This window comes from Pituophis catenifer, unplaced genomic scaffold (genome assembly GCF_029215685.1).
Source record: "Pituophis catenifer annectens isolate HBS135680 unplaced genomic scaffold, rPitCat1.0.hap2 SCAF_3, whole genome shotgun sequence".
NCBI lineage: Eukaryota > Metazoa > Chordata > Lepidosauria > Squamata > Colubridae > Pituophis > Pituophis catenifer.
In genome coordinates this window covers 31332821-31351940 of record NW_027256883.1, presented here as the reverse complement: position 1 = coordinate 31351940, position 19120 = coordinate 31332821, and the positions used below count along the sequence as shown (strand labels likewise).

At 35.3% G+C, this 19120-nt stretch overlaps 1 protein-coding gene across 1 annotated transcript; it reads right to left on the bottom strand.

Moving 5' to 3' along the window:
- Positions 1–216: 216 nt before the first annotated feature.
- On the bottom strand, positions 217–18849 carry RMDN1 (regulator of microtubule dynamics 1). The gene is made up of 10 exons (XM_070942151.1): positions 18608–18849; positions 16277–16394; positions 13196–13283; positions 12409–12568; positions 10926–11015; positions 9405–9460; positions 7365–7452; positions 6928–6958; positions 5356–5489; positions 217–932 (listed from the first exon to the last, which is right to left on the bottom strand). The coding sequence occupies exons 1-10, from the start codon at positions 18749–18751 to the stop codon at positions 894–896; spliced, it is 948 nt and encodes a 315-aa protein (XP_070798252.1). The 5' UTR covers positions 18752–18849; the 3' UTR covers positions 217–893.
- Between the last annotated feature and the right edge of the window lie 271 nt (positions 18850–19120).

The following is a 19120-nucleotide window of genomic DNA, read 5'->3' as shown; positions in this document are numbered from 1 at the left end:
TCACATTTATATTTGTTTATGGGGTTTTTTTGTTGTTTTATATATATATATAAGTACTTTTTATTTTAAAAGGACCTTGTTGCAAATGAAGGGTATTGTTTAAAAGCAGCAAACAGATTATACCCCTATGGAACTATATGATTAAGATGTGAAAGGCAACAAGGAATCTCTAACTACACCTTGCAAGAAACCAAAAAGCTCAAAAAACTATTCATATATTGGTTGCAAGCCAAAATGTAAATAAGCACTACACTGTTTAAAAATATCTTTACATGTTAAGGATAAACAATTGCATTAGCAACAGCACTCATACTTAGGTACGCTTCATAGGCCTTTACAGACCTCTCTAGATGATTTAGAGAGCCAGCATATTGGACCAAACAATCTGGGTCCTCATTTTACCAACCTTGAAAGGATGGAAGGCTGAGTCAATCTTGAGCCCATCAGGATTGAACTGCTGGCTGCATACACTGTGCCACCACACCTCTTATAACAACATCTTAACAAATTATCCTTTGACATATAAAAGCAAGCATATTCTATCCTGCTAAATTCTCCAAAACAAAAACAGTGTACTTATCCAAATGAAGTATCTAAAACCATGTTTCCATATGCTAGAAGATGACCGAAATAACAGTTTAAACAAGAAAAGTAGATATTAAAATTAAAAGCTATTATTTCTGAATACTTGTCAATTTCATAACTGTTTCCTGATTTCTCTCTCTCCATTGTTTGTATATATGTATATAGATGGATTAATAGATGTAGATGGAAATGTCAGTAAAATCTGGAATTTATTATTTTCTCCATATACCAATTTAAACCACAATATAACTGTTTAGTTTTCTGTTTAGTTTCTTAGTTCATCAGTTCATATATTTTGAGTAAACATGTCATATGGAATTTAGTATTTCCAAAGCTTCTTTTTGTACCTGGAACAATAGAAGTGAAAAAATTATCATTTGACACAGTATGCAAATCATGTAAAAAATAGTTGTGTTAATGCACTGGTCTGCTAATTTGCCTTTGAATATTTTTTAAGAAAATAGAAAATCTACGCAGACATTTATTTCCAGGATTAGATCGGGTAGAAACTGATGCAGTGTGAAGCGGCCTCCCTCTGGAGATCAGAGTGCCTCTCTCTTTACTGCTTTTACACCAGATCTTAAAAGCCAGGCTTTTTTGCTGAGCCTTCCCCAGTTTGATTTAATAGTACCATCTCTCTTTTTTAAAAAAACAATAAAAACAACGTTTTTATTTTTATATGGGATTTTGTGCTACATTTCTTTTTTAATGTGAGCAGCAAGAGTATACAAAGATATTAAATAAACAAACATTGGGCTCTGAACATCCACTGAGAGAGTTGGTTTCAAGTTTCTGCTTAGTTACTATATAATAATAATCACTTAAACCAATTTACCTCAGGGCTGCTATAAATTAAAACTGACAAGCCAAGCTCCAGGTAAAATTCTCACAAAGAAGTACAGTGGAACCCAACCAGAGTATCGTATCAAAATTTATGAAATCTGGGACTTCCGGTTTGCTCTTCGTAGCCACCAGACGGTCTCTTGGGACCGCCAGCCCCTTCGCCTGTAAAGAGCCGCCTGTACAGCGCAAAGGCGGCTCGAAAAACCCCATTTCCAGGAGGAAATGTGGGATAGAGCAGGTGAGTGCAGGTAGAGCTCTCCGTAGCCCCCAGGGGTTTTTTTTTTTACTCTTGGGGGCGGGCGGAGGAATGCTCCCTATAGCACTCGCCGCCCGCTCCGGGCGTTGGGAGACTTCTGCCTTTTTGCAGAACAAGGCTACGAAGACAAGCCTTTTAAGATATTTAACAGATTAACTAAAGATGATGAGATTTGGATTTGGATCTGTGACCCTAAATTGCAAGTATTAATACTTATTTTACAAAGGATATTCAACAAAGTAAAAAAGACCTTTTAAAATGGCGATTGCCGAAACTGGAGCAGGGAAGCTGAAAAGAGAAAGTCCTTCCGTTTCTTATTAAGTTACAAAATAGCAGAATAAATGCTCCTGGTTACATTTGAAGGGATTTGAGCTGGATCTGTGACCTCGAATTGCAAGTATTTCACTTATTTTATAACAATTATTGAAGAAGGAAAAGGAAAAGGAAAAAAGAATCTTTAAAAAGGGCGACTGCCGAGGCTTGAGAAGGGGCTGAAAGGGAGAGTCCTTCCGTTTCTTATTGAGATACAAAGTAGCTGAATAAATATTTTTGGCTACACTTTAAAATAAAGCTCTACTTTTGTGTTTTTTCTTTTCCTGGAGATTTGATATTCATCTTGGTTGGAAAGAGGTTTTTTTTTTTTTCTCTGCTGCCTCTCTTTTCTTTTTAAGAAAAATAGTTTGTCTGTGTTGAAACATGGCATTAAAGTTGGATAAACAAGCAATGGGGGGGGATTCCCCCATTAACAAACTACGTGACCAAGTTTTAAAGCTCCAGTCTCAGAAAACCGGTTTTAATATAATTGAATTTCTTTTGGAGGAGATTGTAAGAAGGGATGAGATTGTGAATCAGAACTTTGAAAAATTTAAGCAGGAAATTAAAGAATTAGTGCAATTAAAGTTTGATATTTTGAATCGAAAGATTATTAAAATGGCTAATGATCTTGTAGGATTTATGACTAAGTTGGATGAAAATACTAACTTATTAGAGTCTAAAGTGGAAGAAATTGAGGACAATTTGGATAATAAAATACAAAAAATTGAAAATGATTTGACAAATACTCAAGACAATAGCTCAGAAGAAAAATCTAAAATGGAGGTTGAACAAAAGTCTTGTAATGTAGAAAATTTACAACAACGGATTGAAAGAGAGGTCTTAATGATGCATTATAATTTTACAGAATATGCGATCAGACTCAGAGGTTTACAGGAAAATAACAGAGATGATTTAAGGAAAATATCTTCTGAAATTCTGGCTGGGATTTTAAAGGTTCAACCTGGGGAAGTGTTTTGTAGGATTGATAGAGTGTACAGAATAAACTCCTGGATTGCAAAGCAAAGGCAATTGCCTAGAGATGTGGTGATTTATTTTACAGACAAGGAAATTAGGAATAAAATTGTGCAAAATTCCTTTAATTCTACTTTGCAATTGTATGGAAGGAAGATATGGATCTACAAAGAGCTTCCCCCCAAGATGTTAATGGAAAGGAAGAAATTTGGTTTTCTGGTGACTGAGTTAAAATACAGAAATATTCCATTTAGGTGGAATGCCCCAGTTGGCATAATATTGAGATATCAAGGAGAAAGATACCAATTAGATACTGTTGAAAAAGCGGAAGAATTTTATCAAAAAATTTTGAAAATAAACTTAACATCTATAGGCACAATACAGGATAAGCAGAAGGAGTTGGAAATAAAGGGAAAACATCGAATTACAGAGGTTGTGGTAGACAAACTGTCTTTGGATTCTCTTGATACTACAGCTGGATTATCTACAAATATGAGAGAAGCGGCATCTGATTTCAACGTGATGATCCAACAAGATCAGTTTATAAAGCAGAATGAAAACCGATCAGTTGATATGCAACTTGTAGAAAGGAAAACAGGATGGAAATCAAACCCACAAAAAGAAAAGAAAAAAAGAAATAGGTCTCATAAAAACAGAAATTTCTAAACTAAGCAACGGTGAAGCCAGTGATTTTAAAAAAAATGAATGAATATGTGAAAAGATAGTGGAGGCGAAGTATTGGTTAATATCATCCTGAGGACAGTGACAGACCTCTGCAATGCCGTAATTTTGGGATGTGAAAAGAGCCTTAATCTGTTGGATTTGAATTATCTATTTTGGATTTCTTTTCTTGTACTGATAAATATATTATAATTATTCTGAGCTACAAGGCAAGAGAGTTACGTTGGGGCATGCAGAAGATCTGGTTGTTACCCATTACGATGATGGGAATTAATAATCCTGATGAAAGCCACAATTACAACTATATGGAATACAATTATAATGTCACTCGGGTGGTTGTTTTTATTTTTATATATATATGAGGATATTCATTACTGATGGGGGCAGATGAAGACTGAAGACTTTGAACAAACTGTTGCACCAGGATGCTATGTTACCCAATTATGGATGGGGGACTCAACAATCTAGTGGAAAGACATCAAAGAAGATATTATATGGATTATAAATTTAAAGTTATTGTCTTTTTTTTTTTTAAATAACGGAATATATGTATATATATATATATATTAGTAGAGTGGGCAGATATTAAGAATTGAATTGTTGTGTATGGTAATTTTGTAGGAAAGTGGGTGGAAATATGTTAGTCTACTGATGGATTAGTTTAAGAAAAGGGATGTTTAAGTGATATATTTAGGGTAGTGGAGGAAATGGACAGAGTTGAATAAATGTTAAATTAGGACTTATGTGGAAGGCTGCTTTGAAATGTTATATTAATATACACAAAGAATAAATGTTAAAGTAGGATTTATTATACAGTCTTAAAGTGGAAGGTTGTTTTGAAATGTTGTAACAATACATAGATATAAGTTTTGGGGAGGACAAAAAGGGTAGATTATTGCTAAATTGGGGGTTATAATAATATTATGCTAAACTAGAAGTTATCATACAATGTTATAGCAGACTGCTTTTTTTTTTTTTTTTTGAAATGTATGGTAAAAGGGGAAAGTAATAATATTAATAATATTTTTAGTAAGTAAGGGTCAGTATATAGAGGAGAGAGTAAGGCGATGGTAAAATATTATGTAATCTGTTATGAATTAGGTTTTTGGTGTGAAGAAGTCACGGGGGGATGGGTGGCGAGGGGGGGTTAGGGAGGGGGGGGGAAGGAAAAAAGGGGAAAAATTTGTATTTGAAAACTTTTTCAATAAAAAAAAAAAAAAAAAAAATTATGAAATCTTTTCAATCCTTTTCCCCTGAAAAAGGGACAGAAAGAAATCTACAGGAAATTCCTCTATTCCAACTGTCCATTTTTAAACTTAGTTTCGATGAAAAACTTTATAACAATATTCATATTACGCTAGATCTAACATTTCTATAATCATTTGATAGTCTGTTAACATCTAACGTTTCATAACATAATTATGATTTATTTCAATATACATTTCCAAGATTTTTTTAGATTAATAATTTATTAAATTTAGATGCTGTCCAGTTCACAGATGATTACTCTCAGCAAAGATCATGTTGGCTGGTTAGTTCTGAAAGTGGAACAATATATTTCCAAGATCGGGAAACAAGGCTTTAGGCTACAGTATAATGCTAATTAAAGCACCCATGTGCGTTCAGTATGTGTTCTAGCACAAGAATATTTGAACATGTATTTTCTATATCTATATACATATCTGGCTGTGAAAGTAACTTACCTGCTTATCTTCTTCTGTATGTGGTAGTCGATCTCTAGCTTTTGTTAACCAAAGAAGGGCCATCTTTTTATTATTTAATTTCATGTAAGTCTTTCCCAAGAACAACAAGTTTTTACTATAGAAATTTGGTTCAACTACACAAAAATGAAAACAAACAAAAAACTTCTGGTTTTTAATTTATAATGTAAAGCTGATTTGCTTCTAATATTTTAAAAAGTTAAGCATAATCTCAGTACATATACAGAAAAGAGATAATATGATACATTTTGCTGAATGGGAATGGTAAAGGATATTTGGTTCTATCTACACTGTAATGTTTTATCACTAGATTGACATTCTGTAATATATATATATATATATGCATATATATATATGCATATTCTTTCTAGCCAGGTTTTACCTACGTAAACTAAGTTGTTCTACAGCCCTGGTTCTACAAAACCTGGCTAGAAAGAATATGCACATAAAAGCCTACGAAAAAGAAAAAGACATATATATATATGTTTTCTCAGGTTTTCGCGGGTGTTTGTATGTAGGTCTTTGGTTATTCGGGTCTTCTCCCACGTAAAATTGGAAGTGTCTTGGCGACGTTTCGACGAAGTCTCATTCGTCATCTTCAGGCTGGTGTTCTCGGCTTCGTGCTTCCAGGAGCAATGTGAGATCGCAGCTGTCTCTTCCTTTTAACTGCTAGTGGGGGTGTGAGCTGATTGGGTGGGAACTTGGCTGTGTTCTGATTGGGTGGGGGGTTGGTTGTGCTCTGATTGGCTGGGGGTGTGTTCTGTTTGGGTGGGGGCTTGGTTGTGGTCAGCTCAAATCCCCCTGCAACTCAGACTAAGCTGAGCTTTATTTATGACTAAAACATTTCACATTCCTCTTCTGAGAAACACAATGTATAAATTAGTGGTGTTAATTTTAATCTTCCCATAATCAATAGAAACATTTTAATAAACAAAGAAGAAACGCTTGTTCTAACAAACAAACTCATAACATGCTTTCAAGATAGTTCCTTTAGCATCCTTTTTGAAAGTGTATTAAATAGTGTAATTAAAAAGTTGCATATTCAGTACTGTTTCAGTACTGAAACACTATGGATTTTCCAATTTATAATTTGGGTATCTAATGACTAGAGATGCTATTTTTTTCATTCTACATAGATACCAAAGTAGATATATTAGATATAACTGAAGGGAATTTGAAGAACTTTCATTTATCTATATCCTTCTTTCATGTAATACTATAAATCAGGGGTACCCAACCTGTGGGCTGTGCCCCACTAGTGGGCTGTGTTTGCAACTGGGCCATGGAAATGGCGAGCGAAGGCACCCAGACCATACTCGCGTGAGCGTGGTGCTCCATTTGTGTGAATGGCAGTGCGCATGCATGCCGCTCACAGAAATGGAGTTGCGTTCACGCATGCTTGCCAACCACTTGTGTGAACCATCCCCTTCCCCCCACAAAGCCGGAAATGCTGGGAGACTTTGCTATAAATAATTTATACTTTCATATAATATCTAACACATTTTAATTTTGATTTCAAAGTTGTCATGCAATGTACTTTCTTACATAACTTACCATTTTCAGCCTTTTGAAAGTACTGTAATGCCTAGAAGACATTAGCATTAAGATTAGAAGAATACTATTAAAGTAATCCAAATCCTTCCAGTAAAAATTAAAATACTTCAATAACTGCAATGTAACGTGCTTTCTAAGGAAAAACACAAAAGGCAATGCTATATGCTTTATAGTTTATATTCAAACGATATATTTATTTACAAATGTAATGTTATGTATTTTGTGAAATAGCTGGTATATTATCGATAATATCAATAAGTAGTTAGTCATTTAGTAGATGGTATATTTATTTTTCAGAATCTAAGTTTTATTCAAAAATACACTGCCTGACATTATAGCTTATAAAGAACTGACCTTTCAATCTCCATCCCCCCCCCCAATGTTTTAAAGGATAATACACCCAAAAAAGCTATAGAAAATACTAATGGGACACATACTTCTTCATAGGTAGAGCTGGGTGGTGTTGAGAATAAAATAGCAGCTATGTTCCTCTGATACCATGGCATATCAGCAAATGTGTAACACCTATAAAGTAGGGAAAAATGTATTTATTAAGTATGTCTCCTAAGATCACAATATTTAAAGCCACATAACTAGAGGAGGCCAGTGAATTCTAACTTTAACCCAACTCTAGAATGGTGTATGCTTAACTGACTATTATACTTCCAAATCATTGCCAAAGAAGAACGAGAGAAGGCTGTAAGTTAAATGCCACTTAAGTGTAGAAAGGCCTCACTCGTTAGTTTTTTCTGTATGAACACTAGTTTTTGATTCCCAGACATATTATGACTTGGCTAGTCAGATAAATATATATTTACTCTGAAGAGATTTTGAGAATAGAGAGAGTAAGCCAAACACATTCTCTTCTCGGTCTATGCTATGCTCAGTTGGTAAGTTATAAGAATAGGACTTAGTTCAGCTGCTCATTGGAGGAGGAATGGCAGCTTCAAAGGTGGCATAAAATGTTAGAAACTTCCATGGACAACATGTCAAGATTAGAAGAAACTGATCAATGAAAATCAGGCTGACAGTTAACATAGAACAGCAGCTAAAACAGACTAGCCATTTGAATAATTGTTGAAGACAGAATCATTATTCTGTCCAAATTAAAAGTGGCTGGTAGATGGATTGAACAGTTAATTAAGATTTATGGGATGCTGGGTGAGATCAGGATAAGACTCACCAAAGCATTCAAGAATTGCTGAAGAAAAGTGCCAAAGAGGAACAAATATACGATTTGTAACTATTTTTGTTTTAATGGTTTTAATTATTGTGATATAATTTGCCTCCCGGAGTCAACTGAATTGAGATGGGCAGCTATAAAAATTGAATAAATAAATAAAGATATGCTTACTAAGAATGCTTTAAGAACAAATGCCAAGTCTAGGGGAAAATACCTGAAGTATGCTTAGAGAAGTTGAGGAAAATTCATTTATGAAAGAATGTTAAAACTGAAATGTAAAAGTCTTAATTTATTCAGATAAGGCTTGACCAATACTCAAACTGCTAATAATATGACTAACAAGTCAAAGCTTGTATCTCTTTCATTATGCATTATTTGGCCCTTTGTTTAAGACAAAAATATTCATCACTGTGTTTGCAGATCTTTTAAGATGCGTTATGTAGTTTGGAGGTTCTCAACATTATGGAAGAAAAGAAGGCCTTTTTTAAAATAAGGTTTGAGCAAAATGTTGCCACCTAGGATATAAATCAGTCAATAACTTACCACGAGAGACAAAACTTATGATAGTTGATCAGGAAAGTAAATATTAATGAATAATAAATGCAATCTCTAACCAATAGGTAAAAACTGGAATGGGAAAATATGTGATCCTTCGAATACTATCATATACAAGTCTCTGATCTCTTATGATTGTCATGTTAGTTAGAGCTAACTAAAGTTGAAATTTAGTAATCACTGAAGGCAAGATCAATGGACCGAGTTACAGTGGGAATGAATGTACTATTAAAGACCTGAAGGACCAAGTGAGGGACATTGTCTTGGAGAAAATCTAAATGTTATCTATGTGGCTGTTAAGAGTTGTCACTAACTTGAGGGCACATAATAAATATCAAAAGAGCCATATGTTGCTTATCCTTGACTTAAATTATTCAGGGAACATATATACAAAAAGTAAATTTCTCCTTGACATATCTTCTAAATAATGACTGAGAAACCACTAAAATTAAATCGATATGCTTAACAGAGTAGAGTGGGGAGAGGTAAGTTTGGTGTTTAATTAGAAGGAAATGAGGATGGATCAAATGCAAATACAATGTTTTAAAAACACAACTAGTGGAGACATATTGCTGAAATTTATATATACTGTTATGTAAGACAATGCTGATAGAGTAGTTCATTTGTTCAGAGACGTACTGCTAAATACTAAAAGCATTGTGCAATTACTTCACATTCCACATATCAGGCAAAAATGTTGGCATTTCAAATATAATTTTGTTTAGAATGATCGTCTTACCAAATGCCCATAAGATGAAGTGAAGTAGCATCCTTTGGATTCAGATCAATTGCTTTCTGTTTAAAAAAAAAAAAAAGCAAAAGCATTTCTTTATCATTGTTTAATATTTACCTCCATAGCTCCTACCTTCCTGCTTACCTAATCCCTAGCAACAATGAAATTACATCATTGCATATTTTTGTCTGAAAAAAGTAATGAATTTCATATGATTTAGGGAGAAATATCCTTAATATTTAGTACACATGTCTATGGCTTGTATAGATCAGATTTACATCCTGATGGTTGAAAACTAACATTAAGTTAAGCCTGCTAGTATCCAACTTTCTCTGTTCAAGATCACAAAACTATATTTAAAAACACAAATATCCTGAAACATGTAGCTGAAGGAAAAATGAAACACTTAAGAAATTATAATCAGGAATGTGCAACATTCAATAGGTGCTCACTAGGATTTATATCTGACCCTCCAACAACCTAATTCAAGTATTTCAGGGTGGTTTATGTATTCTCAGAAGTACATTTTCTAAAAGAGAATATGGTATATTATATTGATACCAGTAAAACACCAAAAAGGATGAAAACCTTTTCACCTCCAGGATGAAAATTGAGACAAACTGTTCCATTTTGTACCTAACTTACTTATCCATTTTGAAAGAGCTTATTAACAAGGACGCAGGTAATTTCCTATTTCATGGAGTTTATTTTAACTATTATGTACTTTAAGAGAAATGGACCACAAAAGATTTCTAACAATGCAGGAAAAGATCAAGACCATTAGAAATAGTGAATTCTTAAAACATATAATATGGCCGAGCTACAGTGAACAATGGATTAAGCATGGATTAAAGGAAAAAATGGCCAAATAAATTGAAATAAATTGAGATGAGTTAGTTTACCTTTTCTGCTTTATATTTTAGAAGTTAATTAAATAAATGTTAATTTCCTACTTCATATAATGACACATTGAAAAGTTTAAACTGCTCTTTATGTTTGTTATTTCAACACCCCCTTAAACAAAAGTTTAACTACACTGAAAAGGATAAAAATGCAAAAAAGTACAGAAGTCTTCAAGTTCCTGGGACTAGAACTGTGTCCCTCAGCAAGCATGCAGCAAACATAAATTACCGCCTCTGAAAAAAGAATGGCAAGACTTCTGAAACATGAAGGACTATCATTCTAAATTCATGCTGACCATGACTTTTCAGTGACAACAAATTATCCTTCTTTGGTTCCTTATTACTTAAATGTATCTAATGTAGGCTTCAAAAATGTTACTTTTTTTGTAATATTTTTCTTACAAAAATGTATTTTTGTATATGTTAGACAAAACTCATTAAAATATTTTTAAGCATTCCCTATTATTAATGAAGACAATGAGAGTTCAATGATTCATATATAATCCAACAATTAAAAACACTTAGTTTCTAATTTATTCTTCATAAATTGCTCTTCCCTCATGTTCAGGTTGTGTGGCAGAGAACACAAGTTAAGGTTAATACAAAAATTAATACTTTTAAATACCTGAAAATGTTCCTTAATAACAAAAGCACTGGAGATTTTTTTCTTTATTCCTTCATAATCTCCCACATCACTGAGGCATATTGCATACCACTAATAAAAAGAATGAAATAGATTATTTAGCAATATGAAATATTTAGGGATTAAATTATTATCATAAATATATTTCTAACCATACTACACAAAGATTTATTTTAAGCTTCAGTCAACAGGGAATGCTAGGTAGTTAACTGTCTAAAATGAACTATAGTTAAAACTAAATAAATGGCATAAAATTTCTTACAAGGCCAAGCTGAAGGAGGTTTTAAATTAAATTGAGATTACATAAAAGTCCTGAGAGAATAATTTTGGAAGAGTGAAGAAGAAACTTTCCCACATCCTACATTGAGACAGGGCTCTGAAAAAATAGACATTTAAAAGAAATTCTATGTTAATGTCTAGACAGGTTCATACTCAAACAGAAAATGACTAGCTATAACTGTCTAAGCCATTCTAGGTTTTTAAAGTTAAAATTTGAACTCAGAAATAACTGGCAATAACTTAGTTCAATTACAATTATTATTGTACAATTGTATACAATTATTATCTTACACTATGCAATACTTGTGTTTTAAAAGCAAAAGGGTGCTCTGGAGCATCCAGGGACATCTAAGTTATATGTATCTTCATCTTTTAAATCAACTGAATCTTTACTTGGGATCATATAGCAACATCTGCATTGTTTTCCCTTTAAGTATGCCTTGGTATGTATCAATAGTTGCAATATTTTCAATATTGGTATCTACTTTAAAGCAATCAAGTCAGTAGAAATATTACAGCAGCTAGGGTTTCTGGAACTCTCTGATCTCACTTCATTTGGTAGGCTGGTTTGAAATTATATGTCGAGCCTAGCCTCGCGCTCGACAACACTGACGTGGAATGAAAAGGAAGACAGGAACAGACCTGCATACACATGGGGATGGTGGTGGTGGCACTGGGTGTTAGGCGGCTGTGTGCGGGGTGTGGGAAGGTGTGTACGACGGAGCTAGGAAGGATGCTAGTGTGTTTGCTGCTGGTTGTGGAGAATGATGAATGCTGGCACCGAGGGGAGAAACTGCCGACACGCTACCAGCGTTCCTCTGATGGACAATAAGCACCGGCACTGGTAATGCAGGTTTCACTGATGGGCGTGCTAATGGGCGTGATGACTAAAGGGAGGGCTATTTGTCACAAGCCGGATGGGTATAGCGCCGAATTCAGATCAATTTGATTGCAGCGTGCACCTGGAGCCAGCGCGCATTAAACCAGCATTATCCAAAGAGCTGAACTTGGTGGTTTCTGTGTTTTGCTGCGTTTTGCCTGGGAACCCTGAGATTATAATTGCTGTATAATTAAATGAATCGAATACGAGTTTGTCATTTAAGATATGAAGGAATTGTTGCAATTTTCCTTTCAAATTCCTAAACTCAGAAATGAGCCACTACAAAATGTAAATTGTTTATCTGACCTTGTGTACACTATAACAAGTGTTGTCTTTCTCAAGTGCCTTCTTTGCATAATCAAGGGCTTCATAAGCCAGCTGCTTCTTTTTTTCTGCTGAAGTTTGACTAAGCTGAGCAAGGTCTCGTAAAGCTCGTGCCAGACGCCATAACACTTGTGCATTTTCACTACATATTAACATATATAATAGGATATATTGATTATAATGTACCATAGTAAGGTATCAATGTAAAGACATATTTATTATACTTTTAACTACTAAACAATAGTTCTGTGGGACAATTTTATATAAAACAATATAAAGGCAGCTTAATAATAACACATCACTGCATGACACTATAATAATTTTAACTGAGTATTTTGCAGCAAACTATATCTAGTGAACTATATCTAGAAAGTAGAGGTACTCTACCAGTATAATCAGCTCCAGAAATTAAAGTCTGGGTATATTCAAATTTACCCAAAAAGAAAGTTTTTATGAACCGTACATTCCCAATCTTCTAAATGCATTAAAAAAACCCTGATCTTCTTAGAACTTCAAACTGTTTTATTGCTCATTTTAATTATTATAGTGTCGTGCACTGATGTGTTATTTCATTTTGAGTGTTTTCCACTGAAAGCAATTAGAAGAAAAAGTTGTTTTTTAAAGAGAGTAAAAGGACTTAAAAGATCCATTATAAAGTATTCTAAAATTCTGATTTCAACCCTTCCATGTATCTAGTAATTTTGTACCATTGCTGTGCGCTTTATGCCAACCTCATCCAATCAGAGCACGCTGAAAAAGCATATTGTACCTGTTTTTGTGTTCACTCAGCAACTGATAAAGCTTTTCGGTTTCTCCACTTCCATAGAGATAGTCTGCTTGATCTAGGATTTCACCAACTTATGATATAATAAAACAGGAATTCAGTGAATCTGCCCATCTGTGAAACAGGCTTTACTTTATAGAAAAATAATTGATGTAATTGCATACAGACATACTAATATTACAAGCATCAGATAATAGCATCATGATAGTCAAAACATCTATCAACAGCTTTATATGGTACTGTTAGATTTGTCTATTAACAGGAAGTGTTTCCAACAAGTACCCCTCTTTTTGAGTCAGTGTCAAAGTTATATAAGATTACAAGATAAAACACTGATCTAGTCTAATCTTTCCCAATTTACCTCCTCTCAGATAAGTTAGACAAGTCATGAGTCAACAGTATTATTGGCACAAACAAAGAAAATAGGTGATATAAGTATTAGGTGATACAGTCATGGCCGTAAATGTTGGCACCCCTGAAATTTTTCCAGAAAATGAAGTATTTCTCACAGAAAAGTATTGCAGTAACACATGTTTTGCTATACACGTTTATTCCCTTTGTGTGTATTGGAACAAAACCAAAAAAGGGAGGAAAAAAAGCAAATTGGACATAATGTCACACAAAACTCCAAAAATGGGCTGGACAAAATCATTGGCACCCTTTCAAAATTGTGGATAAATAAGATTGTTTCAAGCATGTGATGCTCCTTTAAACTCACCTGGAGCAAGTAACAGGTGTGGGCAATATAAAACTCACACCTGAAAGCAGATAAAAAGGAGAGAAGTTCACTTAGTCTTTGCATTGTGTGTCTGTGTGTGTCTGTGTGTGCCACACTAAGCATGGACAACAGAAAGAGAAGAGAACTGTCTGAGAACTTGAGAACCAAAATTGTGGAAAAATATCACCAATCTCAAGGTTACAAGTCCATCTCTAGAGATCTAGATTTGCCTTTGTCCACAACATTATCAAGAAGTTTGCAACCCATGGCACTGTAGCTAATCTCCCTGGGCGTGGACGGAAGAGAAAAATTGATGAAAGGTGCCAACGCAGGATAGTCCGGATGGTGGATAAGCAGCTCCAAACAAGTTCCAAAGCAATTCAAGCTGTCCTGCAGGCTCAGGGAGCATCAGTGTCAGCGCGAACTATCCGTCGACATTTAAATGAAATGAAACGCTATAGCAGGAGACCCAGGAGGACCCCACTGCTGACACAGAGACATAAAAAAGCAAGACTACAGTTTGCCAACATGTACTTGAGTAAGCCAAAATCCTTCTGGGAAAACATCTTGTGGACAGATGAGACCAAGTTAGAGCTTTTTGGTAAAGCACATCATTCTACTGTTTACCGCAAACGGAATGAGGCCTACAAAGAAAAGAACACAGTACCTACAGTGAAATATGGTGGAGGTTCACTGATATTTTGGGGTTGTTTTGCTGCTTCTGACACTGGGTGCCTTGAATGTGTGCAAGGCATCATGAAATCTGAGGATTACCAACGGATTTTGGGTCGCACTGTAGAGCCCAGTGTCAGAAAGCTGGATTTGCGTCGAAGATCTTGGGTCTTCCAGCAGGACAATGACCCCAAACATACGTCAAAAAGCATCCAGAAATGGATGGCAACAGCGCTGGAGAGTTCTGAAGTGGCCAGCAATGAGTCCAGATCTCAATCCCATTGAACACCTGTGGAGAGATCTTAAAATTGCTTTTGGGAAGGGGCGCCCTTCCAATAAGAGAGACCTGGAGCAGTTTGCAAAGGAAGAGTGGTCCAAAATTCTGGGTGAGAGGTGTAAGAAGCTTATTGATGGTTATCGGAAGCAACTGATTTCAGTTATTTATTCCAAAGGGTGTGCAACCAAATATTAAGTAAAGGGTGCCAATGATTTTGTCCAGCCCGCTTTTGGAGTTTTGTGTGACATTATGTCCAATTTGCTTTTTTTCCTCTTTTTTTCCTTTTTTGGTTTTGTTCCAATACACACAAAGGGAATAAATATGTGTATAGCAAAACATCTGTTACTGCAATACTTTTCTGTGAGAAATACTTCATTTTCTGGAAAAATTTCAGGGGTGCCAACATTTATGGCCATGACTGTATATAAAAGGACAAAATTAGACAGAGAAGGAATATGTTAATATGATATTTTATATATGTATTTAGAAAAATATAAACTTTGTAAAGAAACAAAATATGCAAAATCCACTTTATATATATTTTAAACCATCCCTCAGCAGCAAATCCTGTATCAATACAGATACCTGTGCCGATCTCCATTTCAATAATCATTTAAGGCTGAGCTTCCATCTCATCAATATTTTTCTAAGTAAAATCCTTCTATTTGATTACTTTAAATACATAACTAATTCCTGGGCTTCAAGGTTGTATAAGAGCTCTGATAGAAAGCATACAAAATTATAGTCTGCAACATTATTTGCAGTTTCCAAGATCTCCAGAACATGGGTCCAATATTTTCAGACTGTCCTCTTTTGTATTGGGTATGAGGGGTGAAAGGGATTCCTTAAACCTTCAGGGTTTTAAAATACTGATTGAAAGAATGAAATATCAGACTGATAGTCCCCTTTTCCATTTTAGAGAACAAAATCAATATTTAAATAGTTCCAAGGCTGAACATATGGATTTTTCTTCGCTGAGTCACCTTAGTGCTAGGCCTCAGAATCATCAAATATCCTCTTCCACTTGATATTCCCTATAGGATCACATTACTTTGAACTTGCTATCCTTTTATTGGATACTGAAGACCTGGCTTTCCCTCCAGGCCATAGATAAGGTAGAGTAGGCGTCACCTGAGTGTGTGTTTTTTACTGGGGTTTCCCTGGTTATCACATTATTTGTTTTATACTATATTGTATTATATAATCTGTATGCCATTAGAGTTTTAGTGAGTTGTGTGGCTTTATAAATTTGATTTATAAATAACTGAGAGAGAAAACAAACTGTATCTCTTATAAGCAGCCATACTTAGTCCTTCCTCTAATAAAAAAATCAGATTATATTTTAAGGATGGGGGATTGGATTTGACAACTCTACATTTTTAGAAAAAAAAATTCTTACCTTTCACATCAGCACGAACCATAGCAGACCGAGAGATTACTAGATAAGTGTTGTATCCCAGGTAGGACACTGCTGAGAATATAAATCCTCTTTTGAAAATTCTGGATTTTTCAAACACCTAATAAAAAAAATCAATATAGCTATTTACAAATCTGATACCATTTTTTTTAAATCTAAGCATATATGTTCACAAAGTGGATAAAGGTGGAATTTGAGCATTAGTACCAAGCACTATGCTAAGACATATTGTGGCTTACTATAATATGGAATTAGGATCATTGCTTTTTTATGGTAATATGTAGCTTCACATATTTCAGTGTGTTAAAAGCTATCTATTGTATGTCACAAATCTTTAGTTCATTCTATCGATAAACTCTATATTTCTGTCCCCCAAATAATTCAGTGCTACCTTTGGTTCTTTTTCAGCTGTGACCATTTTATCAGGGCATCTTGTTTACAATGAAACAAAATATTGTAAGCTTAAAAACCTCAAGCCTCAATGTACCTTTCCCTCCTGTTAACATGCATGAAAAATAGGAATTTAAAACTAAGCAGGCATTCTAATTACATACTTTAAAATGTTTAAGGTTTTCTCACTAAGATATCCTAGAATATGGATTCCAATTCTATTACACTCATCTTGGAGAACATATGTATAAGTACAAGACACACACATAAGCTAGTCAAAGTGTGACCTGAATTTACTAGTTTAGTTCTACTTTACGCACAAAGCCAACTGACTTCAAGTCATTCCCTCTTAATCTCTCCCTCAACCCAAGGAAGGAGGCAATGGGAAATCACTTCTGGAAATCTTGTCAAGAAAACTGCAGGAATAGCCTGGCAGGAGTCAAAACTGATTTGAAGGAGTCAAAGCTGACTTGAAGGCATAAAACAACAATAAAACCATGAAACCCTCCATGTTGTTTGGACAACTATTCTCCCTCTCTCCCTCAGGAGAAGGGAATATTTGTCCAAGAACAAAATACTACAAGAATAAAACACAGACGTTAAAAACAACTTGGAAGCACCAAGAATTATTTCTATGTCTCTTTATAATTTGTTTCGTCAGTAAAGCAAACATTCCCCAAATGTCTGAAGCTACTTTTTCAAGAAGCAACTGGACTTTCTGGCTTTTCGCTTCTCATCCAAGAAGCTTCTTCAGCTCTCAAACACCTGACTAGGTGGCTCAGTGGTTAAGACACTGAGCTTGTTGATCAGAAAGGTCAGCAGTTCAGCGGTTCAAATCCCTAGTACAGCTCTCCTGTGTGAGCAGGGGGTTGGACTAGATGACCTCCAAGGTCCCTTCCAACTCTGTTACAGTTACATATCTTCAAAGAAAAACCAGGAAGTCCAATTGTCTCTTGAAAAAGCACCTTTGTGATAACCATGACCTTGGATGACTGAGAATACCCACAGACATTTCCAAAACGCTATATATTTTTCTCAAAGAAAAAAAAAAGAAAAGGTCTATTATTCTAAGTGTTTTTTCTCAGGGCAACCTGGTCTACCCAAATATGGGACGGAGCATACTGCTTCCGCTTATTTATAGTCTATTATCCTAATTTTTCTGATTTTTCTACTTAGCAAATTAGGAAGCTCGAAGAAGAGTATTACATCTTATCATCATAGGGTTAAAGAATAGAATAGAATAGAATAGAATAGAATAGAATAGAATAGAATAGAATAGAATAGAATAGAATAGAATTTTTTATTGGCCAAGTGTGATTGGACACACAAGGAATTTGTCTTGGTGCATATCCTTCTCAGTGTACATAAAAGAAAAGATACGTTCATCAAGAATCATAAGGTGCAACACTTAATGATAGCCATAGGGCACAAACAAGCAATCAGGAACAATATCAGTATAAATCGTAAGGATACAAGAAACAAAGTTACAGTCATAAGTGGAAGGAGATGGGTGGTGGGAACGATGAGAAGATTAATAGTAGTGAAGACTTAGTAAATAGTTTGACAGTGTTGAGGGAATTATTTGTTTAGCAGAATACGACATTTGGGGAAAAAACTGTTTTTGTGTTTAGTTGTTCTGATGTGCAGTGCTCTACAGCGTCGTTTTGAGGGTAGGAGTTGAAACAGTTTATGTCCAGGATGTGAGGGGTCTGTAAGTATTTTCACAGCCCTCTTTCTGACTCGTGCAGTATACAGATGAAGGAATAATTCATACTGGAGAGAAGACGAAGTCAGATTAAATAAACATTTAGGAGAGCCATGTTTTTCAATCAAACCGAGAGCATTATTTTCTCCTCTCCCGGAACGAACTCGGGCCCTGCACAGGAGAGGATAAGAAAGGATGCGCCTATAACCCAGTCATACCTCGACTCCCCTTTTTCCTCCATGGCCTGAAGAAAGTTGACGGCTGCAGCCGGGTTTTATTCTTGGAGCCTCGCGAAAGAAACGGGTCTCCAGGAAAGAGCAACTTCGAAGCCAACGTCGCACCGACACCTTCCCCAGCGCCATGACAAAAACCTTTCCTTGCTATTTTTTTTCCCCGCACCCCCGAAATCACCCTGTCTCCTCGCATATGCCGGAAACAGGAACTGCCTGTTCAACTCCTCCACAGCCTTTTCGCATGGCTGTGATCCACACCGGAAAAGCCTCATGTCCCCTTCTTTAAAAAAATCCGGAGGGAACAAGATCCGAGTTGCATTCATTCCGCTCTTCCTTGGCAACCGTGATTACTCAAAGCATCCCACCGCCCTCTTGGCTTTTCCCTGAGGACTTAACGGGGAATTCTGGGAGTTGAAGTCTAGACATCTTACCCAGTTTGAAAAAAAGACTTCATGGCATTGACTTCCCACGCGCGGAGAAGCCCAGTTGCCAGAGTTC

What these genes read in the sequence shown, in the direction of transcription:
- RMDN1 (XM_070942151.1), bottom strand. Translation starts at nt 18,751, where the DNA reads ATGGCGCTGGGGAAGGTGTCGGTGCGACGTTGGCTTCGAAGTTGCTCT. An exon ending in CTGAGTGAACACAAAAACAG is followed by an intron (nt 12,569 to 13,195) that starts GTACAATATGCT and finishes GTTAATATGTAG; the next exon opens with TGAAAATGCACAAGTGTTAT. An exon ending in CTTGTTATAGTGTACACAAG is followed by an intron (nt 11,016 to 12,408) that starts GTCAGATAAACA and finishes TCTTTTTATTAG; the next exon opens with TGGTATGCAATATGCCTCAG.